The following is a 9,795-nucleotide window of genomic DNA, read 5'->3' as shown; positions in this document are numbered from 1 at the left end:
AAGAATATGTAGTTTTTGGTATCAGGTTTGAACAAAATAAATGACTCATTACGTGTTACACTTTGTGTTCAATTATTCACATAATTTAAGCCTACTTGTATACATCAAAGGTCTGTCTCTCCTGTGATGTGAATCATTTTTAGTTATTTTTTGGTTTCTTTATATTGCATTGAAACAAAGATGAATAAACATGATTTTCTAGAGAGTTCCAACTCAACTCTTGTGCTGCTGAAGCCACCTACATCAACAGCATTTGAGGGTCACAGTTGCTTCCAAAAGAACCACATGTTGCTGATTAAAAAAATTGCTACTGGTGGTAAGCATACACAAGATGAACCAAGTGCATCTATGTAAATCTTATATCAAAGGCTCATTAAACAGCTTCATACAAATTTGACAAAGGAAAATTTTTTCTCTTTATGTTGTTTCAAAGAACATATACATTTTTATAGCTTGGACAAGATGGTGTCAGGATAATAATACATGTCACCTTGTTCATACAGCAATTTACCTGTTGGCCAATGTGATAATTAGTTTTTACAAATATGAGTTATTAATAAAAGGCAGACAAAGCATAAGCTATAATTTGTGATGATATTTATGTTGTTTGTGGCGTTTCCAAGTTATTTTTATAGTTAAAAATGTTAAGAACAGTTGAAACATGTGGACTTCGGTCTTTCTTCAACTGTTTTATGGAAGTCAGTAGATTGTATCATATCGCTTACGTTGATACATGCACTCAATGGAGGGTTTGAATACATTTTAATGGGAATACAATAAAACTTCCATTTTTTGATTGATTGATTTATTGTTTCAAGTCCACTTTATGCACAGTAAGGCTAATCGGGACTGGACCTACAGTTTAAAGTGGGATCCGAACCACTTGTACCTCCACCGGGTAAAACCTCCATTTTGATTGGCTAATCATGGCAATGTGGATAAATGATGAGCACCTAATTCCCAGGCCAGGACTAGAACCTTCAACCACTCAACATGCACAGTGGCAGCTTATTTCACAAAAAATCAGACAGCATTCTCAAAAATAATAATTAAGCGAAACCTGATTTTATGTTTGTCTAAAAAAAATACTGTATACAGGAAAAGCTTGTTAATTTGAACTCAGCAGACTAAAAAATGTCAATTTCAAATTAAACAACTTAGAGTTATTCAAACTTTTCAAGATGACAATTCATTTCCAACTGGAAATAAATTAAGAGTTCAAATAATTTTCATAATTGATATTTTTAACAATAATTAATCTGAGTTTTAAAGGTACTTTGAACATACTGAATTTACTCGAGAATCCCGTGCAATTTTTTTGACTAAAAATCTGGCAGAAAATGAGGATGTATAGCTTACACTGGTAGCTACACAGGTTCCCAACAGACAAGAACACAGCTTATCCTGTTCCGGTATACAGGGTGGCCCAAAAGTATGGAAACACCTATGACATACTGTTCCGCAAAACTAACACTGTAGGTTTGTAATAGGGGTGGGGGGAATGTTATAGGGCATATGACAATGACTGGAATGAAAAGTCCTTCACAGTGATGAGGCCCATTTTCATGTTCATAAGGAAGTTAATAAACAGAATATGTGATGCTAATGATACCCATTTGGAAGAAAGCCTCTCTCACTGTGAATGTTGTTGGAAGGAAAATAAAACATGAAAATGTTTCTACCAAAACTGCTATAATTACGATATGAAGTTAAAAATTCTTTTAGAAAATGTATTTGGTTTACTTGCTCTCAGTTGCCCTTTCTCCCCTCCCCCCCTTCTCTTCCAATGTCTTCAACGGAATTCTTACAATTCTAATTTCAGAGAATCTTGTTTCAGACCCACAGAAAGAAGATCTCTTCACACCGATTACTAGCAAATGCGCAGAATCTTGACAACCGCAGGCACCAGCAAAAGTCTGGAGATAATCCAGCAGAATAATATGTTGCATTTTACGTAGCTCCTTCAGCTGCCTACTAGAGCATTGTTTGTTACAGGATGACAAGGTGAAATAAGATCTTTTGGGCAGTGGTGACTCATGACTTTTTTTTTTTAAGTGTAGGATGAAGTTATGGTCAACTGAGAAAGGTTTGAAAAATACGTTCAATTACAGTTGCACAAATCGCTCATACTATCCATTGCATTGAGAATATTACCTGCAGGCCCACACACAAAGTAGGGCAAGGGGCCCTTGCCCCCTTGAACTATGATTTTTTTTTAATGTGAACCTATAAAAACTAATGAAAATAGTATTGACGATATTTCAGATTTTGCAAGAATTTCTATTTTGTCCCCTCTCCCTGTCGTGTGGATTGAGGATAATAAAAAGTGCTGCTTAAACTCTGAAATTATGCTAAATGCTTCTAAATTGTGCTAGGATTTATTATTAATTACTTTTTTCGGATAACTGCAGTTTTAAGTTCAATTATGCATATACTATTAGTTTTGAACTTGCGTTACTTATTATTCACTACACAAAACTGTGTAGAATGGCTCAACAAACGAAATGGGTTCAGCATAGAACTTGAAACGGTTTGTTTATCCCCAACCTTCTTTCGATTTACTGCCGTAAAATCTCCTCAGGAACAAAATCGACAGGATAAAGGAAAGATATAGAATGGATCGTCGCATAGCATGTCACTGTGTATCCATACTCCCTTTTATTTGAGACAAGTTCGCTGGTGAAGTATAATCTTATTTATTTTTGGATGTAATTTTATTTCTATTTATCTATATCTATATCTATTCTATTTTACTTTGAATTCGATTTCCCTCTCCCAGGGACTCGCATTTGCAGATTTTGCTAGATTTGACCATTATGCCAAAAGCAGGATGTTAGGGGCCAACGAAGATTAAACTATGCTACGTTTAGTACCATTTTGATGGGGTTGGCACCACTGATTGAGGAACTCCTCGATGTTTCCTTGCTGGATGCTTTAAAACCGCAACCTTCCACTCCCCATCCATCTGTTTGTAGTGATACCAGCGATGTTCCTCAGGCAGGGCAGCAAAGCGTGTGTGTCAACTGTTCTTGTGTTGTGGCTGGAGTGAGTGACAGCAGTCAACTCTTGACAGTAGCTAACCTAGTCAATTGTACGTACATTGAGCTCAGAACTTTATAACGCGCATTATTATTAAACTTCTAAAACGTAGAGAACTGGAAGAAAGTATAAATGAACTGTAGGAAGTTCCTCACTTCCTACATGGAGGAATCACCCCGGCTTTTGGGAGATGAACCACACAAGAAAGGAGATGGGGTAGAGTGGACAATAGAGCTTTCATTCTACATCCCACCTCCAAACATTTCTCTGCTATAAATTTCCTTCATAAAAAAGTAATGTTTTGTTTGGCTCAGCAAACTTAATTTTCCCTTTCCACTTTACAGAGCAGTCAAAGTGAAATAATTCAGAGAGAATAGTTTAGTCATCCAACATAATAACTCTTCCCTGAACTTGCACTTGCACTGTAATCCACCGTGAACGATGAAAAGAAACAACATTTGATCTGTTTGTACTAAATGTGATAAGTGGACAATGCTAAAGTGAGTCAAGTGAGTGCCACATGTGATAATTTTGTTTACAGAGAACACATTAAACAATGCCCCACTGGGTAATAACTCAATTCAGATTACTGATAGTCAAGGGAGAAAAATAAAACATTGTATTTTCTTCTGTATGAAATGCAATGGAACTCCCCCACTCTTCCTACATGTTTACATTCCACTCATGCTGCTAAAAATATGGTGTTTACAGCATGGAATTTTTTTTCTCTAGTGTTTGACAGACAGCCTCCCCCTTTTCTTAGAACTTGCCAGTCTGGGGCTTCAAATTTCATTGATTGGTTTAGATTATTTTACTTAGCTTTTCTGCCAATTTTGACTTATTGTGAAGATGAGGATGAATTGTGATAAGAGGCAAGAGATAAAGAGACAACACACAACGAAGTACCATAGCGGATTATACTGGCCACGGGTTCAGATGGCAGAATCTCGTCAGTCTGCAAAAGGAGTCTAGGTTGTACTATGTGGAAAAGAAGATTATATTTGGGTGTGTTTGGAAAGGGTCACCCCTTACACCCCTCTCAAACTTCATATTTAGGCATCGTGTGTGGCATCCTATTTTACCGGCTGGGAATGTAGAGAATATTGAATTAAAGGGTACTTTGTATTATACAATATTATATTAATGAGGCTTTCCTGTAACATGGGGAAATGTAAAAAACATTCCACTCAAATTGATTCAAACAAAATAACTTACAAAAAAGAACATTTATTACAGCAATTTTTTTACATCCACTCACTCATTTGCACACGAGCCTCCTCAGAAGGAGCCCTAACAAAAAAAAAAAAAAAAAAAAAAAAACAAAGGAAGAATAATGTCAGTTATGCATTGTAAAGCCACTTTCCTTCATCACAGCTGAATATTTATTATTGGAAACTGGATGCACACACTCCATAGTTGACTGAAATTCAAACTGGCACATTTTTCTTCTTCAATAAACAGGTAACATTTTGCAGAGAAAAACCAAGACAGAAAAGGTATTTTCAAGAAAAAGTGTAGACTACAAATATTTCTGGAATTACGAATGAAAAGTACGACAAAAGATTAAATGAGAAAATTTGTTTCAATCCCAAGCATATTAAATGTGCCAAATGAATTCAGTTTACTTTGCTCTGTCGTAAATATTTGTGTTCAGTTTCTTGGCGTCAAAGCACTATTACCTGGTGCAACAGACATCTCTCCTCCTTGACCACTGTCTCGCTGTGGACTCTGGAAAGAAAGAAAAAAAGAATATACGTAAGTTTATTACCACTTCCAAATACAATAATGAATGTATACTCGGCAGCCACCACTCCACCAGGAAAGCTATGTAGAAGAATAGGACCTCTTTTCAATCTTTGGAACACCTGAAAATTCTGCCACAAATAAACTAGGCAAGCTTTATCAGATTTGGGTTGGTTTTCAAGAAACCATGTTATGTTCAAAATTAAAAACAAGTTTTTGGAAAACTGAAATGGAATTATGCATACCGTTTTGAAAAGCAGAACATATAAGCAGTTCATTATTGAATAATTACATGGCAGTGGGGGGGGGACAAATGCAAGGGGAGGGCAATAGGGGCAATTGCCCCCTCACCCATCCAAAGAAAAACTGATAAATTAATATACAGCACTTACAGTGAAATGTTTAACAGAATTTGAACAATTTTTCAATTTCTACCAGTATTGGCATCAAGATGGAATGGTAATACTATTGGCGTCAATGTTGTTTTCTGTCAGTGTTAAAAATAATGTAAATAAATATGAGTAACGGGTTTGGCCATTTGTTGAATAGTTTCTTTGCTTCAAATACAATTGGATTGAATTTTCCAACAAGGGGCCTGTTCCAAAAGTATCAATTTCATTTTTTTTGTTTGTCAGGAACCTGTTAGAAGCCAAGTCCCAGTACATACTGTGGTAGTGGACCTTATACTGTGCACATGTGAATATTTGGCCACTTTTTTTCAGGAGAACTAGTTGCATTTTCAATTTACATGTATGATAGTCTGCATTGGCTTGTCACTGCATTAGTGTTGTCAAGAACTTGGTGAGATCTGAACTTAACCAATTCATTAAGGTTCGGCATGCTTTTGTGTAATTAATAGGGATGGGACCAATTAATCAATACTCTATCGGTATCGGCTGATACAGATTATTTTACCGATCCGATATATCAATAAATATCTGATAATTTAGTGCAAAATTATGCCATTTTGTTGTAATTTTTATGGATAATCTCCATGCTCTACTTTCTAAAAAAGTAAATGTCTAAATATGCAACTTATTTTGCAGTGAGGTCACATTGAAACAATTTATTAAGGAGGTCAATGAACCTTTCAGGTTCTTCAAGGACCATTTCTAATTTTATATCAGATCGGCAGAATATATCGGTTATCAGTATCGGCCAAAATTTCATATCAGGCCATCCCTGGTAATTATGTTCTGGAAGTTACACAAATTACAGAATGGTTTAACCATATTAAAAATGGCCGAACTTTGGTTGACAGTCGGCAGAGTTCCAGTAGGTGAAATCCAAATGTTACCCATAAAAGTGTAAAATTTAGCCATACAACCATGCAATACATTCTAAATGACAATAGTAGAGGCATGCATATTTCGTTTTTGATAGAAACATGAAATGTGAAACAACACACTGTAATATTGATTTCCATGTTTTTCAAAGGTGAGTTGCATTTTCCTATCATGTTTGGTCATGAATTTGATGTGAAATGAATGGCAAAATTTGAAATAAACTCAAACATGAAATTAAGACTTATAAATTTTCAGTGAAAAATGCACGCTCAACCAGGACTTGAACCCGGGCAAAGGAAACAGATCCTGTTGCGGTAGCCCTGGCAGAGAAGATTCCACGCAGGTAAAACAGTGACAGTGAAAAATCAGGCATGGCCAGTCTGGCTCGGCAGCTAAGTGGTTAGAGCAATGGCACGGTATGTCAGAGACCTGGGCTCGAGTTCTGGTCGAGCCTGCATTTTTCGCTGAAAATTTCTACGTAGTACATCTTCTGTGTGTGCCTAATCTTCAATGAAATTAAGAGGTTTTTTTATGAACATGACACTTTCTGAACTCTGAATTATCCTGCAAGTTATGCAAATCATGGAAAATTTATCAATTCTGATGTAAAATTATTTTCCTGTAGTTTATGGTTATTACAAGCACAAGAAAACAGTTTTTTGTTGTGGCGTTTCAGGAGAACTCACGCTCCTTTCATCAGACATTTATTTTCATTTTGACTAAAGACACAGTTATCACAATGGTTAGCAATTTTTTAAACCAAAAGAATCGGTTATATAATGGATGTTGTCAATGTTACATTGTTGTAATATAGTAACTTAACTGTGAAAAGAAGCAGTCTGTTTTATTTTTATTTCAGATAAAAAAATAAAATAAAAAATTGATCACATTATTTTTTTATTTAAAATTATGAATCCCAAATATCATCAGGTAATTCAAAGTCATCATTGTGTTCACAAAGTCTCTTGATGTTTTCTGTTATATTAAATTTTAAAGATGGTGGCTTACTCCATTTGTGAAAAAGAAAACTCCATACTGGATGTATGTTACCATTTTCATTATTTAATTTATTCCAGTGTTCTTCTGCAATGAACGAAGCTTTCCAGACATTCAACTCTATGTTTCCCGTCAATCTTTTTAAAATCCTTCTCTTTTATCTGAAATAAAAATAAAACAGACTGCTTCTTTTCACAGTTAAGTTGCTATATTACAACAATGTAACATTGACAACATCCATTATATAACAGATTCTTTTGGTTTAAAAAATTGCTAACCATTGTTATAACTGTATCTTTAGTCAAAATGAAAATAAATGTCTGATGAAGGGAGTGTGTGCTCTCCTGAAACGTCACAAGGAAAAACTGTTTTCTTATGCTTGTAATAACCATAAACTACAGGAAAATAATTCTACAATGCAAGCAATGCGTACATACAAGAAAAACTATTTTTCTGATGTAAATATTTGAGAAGCAAAAATGGAATAAACTTAGTTCTCTAATACGCATGTAAATGTACTATTAGAGGGGAAATGTTTATTTTGTGTAATAAGTGCAGTTTAAATAAAATTGAGGGTTATATTCACCATTTTAATACTGATATGGTATTTTATATACAGCTTTAGATCTTGCAATGTGCCCAGTTTTTGTACTGAAATATTGATATTTTATTCACCATAAATATGTGACTCTAGGCATCGGTATTAGAATTCTGGACAAGGGTTTTAACATGGACATAAAATGCAGGTGTCTCATGAATGCCAACTACAACATGACAGCACCACAAGCTATTCTCCTCATGTGGTCCAGAAATTCCCATCCAAGCACCAAAATTACCGTGGTTTATCACATTCCTTATGATTTCTAGCAATTCTCCAAACAAAATATGCTGCTGTGGGCATCCCAATTTGAGAGTTGAGGGGACATCATCACGAATGTGATGGGAATCCTTTCTGAAATATTATCTGGAAACAGCAACAGAAGAATTGCTGGGCTACGAGTGCATGGAATCTAGATTTGCCCAGAACATACTACTCCCCTCCTATCTGCATAATCTCACACACACTTTCATCAAATCTCATAAACAAACCAATACTTATGAAGAATTTTATGTATAGTACTATTAACACATATCACGCACATCTTCAGCACATAAAGAAATAAATCACACACAAAATAAATAATATAATATACCTTTACATGAATTTGGTGCTTTAGCATTGCTGCTCGAAGAATAAGCATCCTTGTCCTCCTCTGGTATTCCTTGCCAACATGTAATGACTTCTCAAAGGTTGAACTTCTCTGGTCTGCATCCTTTGCGAATAATATCTGAAAGATATTTATTTTAGATGTATATCATATATACATGTTTCTATGCAGGAGAAAGTCAGAATGAAGTTTCTTTTATAGGTCAAAAGGTTCATCTTGGCCCAGCTCCCACCACGAAATGATCTGCTGTCTGCGGGCCTTTGTTCCCAAATTTATCTGTAATGCAAACATGATGAGTGAACATGCTGTTGCACAAGTCCTCCTAAACGACAAATTATTTTCCTCTTGCCATCTGAAATACTGTTCCCTGTGTGTTGGTTGTCTTCCCTTCACTATGAATGAGGGTTCAAATTCCCTTCATGAAGAAAAAGGCGATCTCTGGCTGGCAGGCAACAAAGCACGTGCTGTCTCCAGTGGTCCTCTTAGTGGGTGGAAGCAGTCACGTGATGGTTGCCAAGGTCTTCCAGCAGATGATAGACCACAGATTGTGGAAACCCCAGAACATACCTTCTGAAATATAGTTTGCTCTTTCTTTCAAACTGCAAAAGCCTAAAGCCACCAACAAACAATTAGCTCCAAAATATGGTAATTAAAAAAAAAATCAATTCATCATTAATAATATGACAACAAACAGCATAGGAAAATATTTAAAATTTTTCACAGTTTACTCAATTTTTGTTGTTTCATGCGTAAACTTTTAAGTGTATACAAATTTGTTTTGTCCTATATAAGCTTAAATCATTTTTTTTTCTGGTGGCTCCTATCTTTCACTCAAATGCTATGAAACATATTTCAAACTATTCACAATTTGATCTGGCCAAAGCTGTCTTCTGATTCACAAACAATGCAATAGAATTAACATTCAATGCTAAATTTTTAACCCTGTTCACAGATTACCTTAGCGATCATCAACAAGATGTAGTTCTTCTAGTAACTATATCAAACTTTCTACATGTCCTCTCTAGTGTTCCACAGGGTTGGTGTTTTTGTGTCCCGGGCCCTCTCTTATTCATATTCATCGCTGGCCTTGTCAACCATCTCACAGCTCGTTCTGGAAATTACCTTTGTTTTGCAAATGACAGTAAAATCTCCACTTCCAGTATACTCATCTCCTCCAGAACATACTTCCTGATATCTGATATGGAACCTTACATTAAATCCTGAAAAATGCACTTCTCCTCAGTATCTCTCTCTCTCAAAATGAACCAGTTAAAGTCATCTTACTTAATCTCTAGTAATAACATGACAATGACTTGGACATTATTTTCAACCAAAAGCACTCATTTGAGGAACAAATTGCAGGCATCACAAGAAAAGGCTATGCATCTCTTAGGTTCACTGTATTGGTTTACTGAATTTAGTGATACCTTAGCTGTTACCTTATATTTCAAGTCATTCATTTCCAATAAAGGAATATTGTTCTCCAGTCTGGTCCATGGCATGTCCCACTCGGCTCTCTAGAT

General features: G+C 35.5%; 1 protein-coding gene across 1 annotated transcript in view; it reads right to left on the bottom strand.

Annotated features, from left to right (window-relative positions):
• Nucleotides 1-4,250: 4,250 nt before the first annotated feature.
• Nucleotides 4,251-9,795, bottom strand: part of CSN1b (COP9 signalosome subunit 1b) — a 54,332-nt gene continuing 48,787 nt past the window's right edge. Inside the window, exons 11-12 of the mRNA XM_083135534.1 lie at nt 8,258-8,392; nt 4,251-4,767 (exon numbers count right to left, since the gene is read on the bottom strand). Of these exons, the coding sequence (XP_082991660.1) occupies nt 4,690-4,767; nt 8,258-8,392 (213 nt within the window). The 3' untranslated portion in view covers nt 4,251-4,689. The remainder of the gene's footprint in view (nt 4,768-8,257; nt 8,393-9,795) is intronic.

Source organism: Lepisma saccharinum, chromosome 14 (assembly GCF_977018435.1).
Source record: "Lepisma saccharinum chromosome 14, izLepSacc3.1, whole genome shotgun sequence".
Lineage (NCBI taxonomy): Eukaryota > Metazoa > Arthropoda > Insecta > Zygentoma > Lepismatidae > Lepisma > Lepisma saccharinum.
This window is presented reverse-complemented; position numbering and strand designations above follow the sequence as displayed.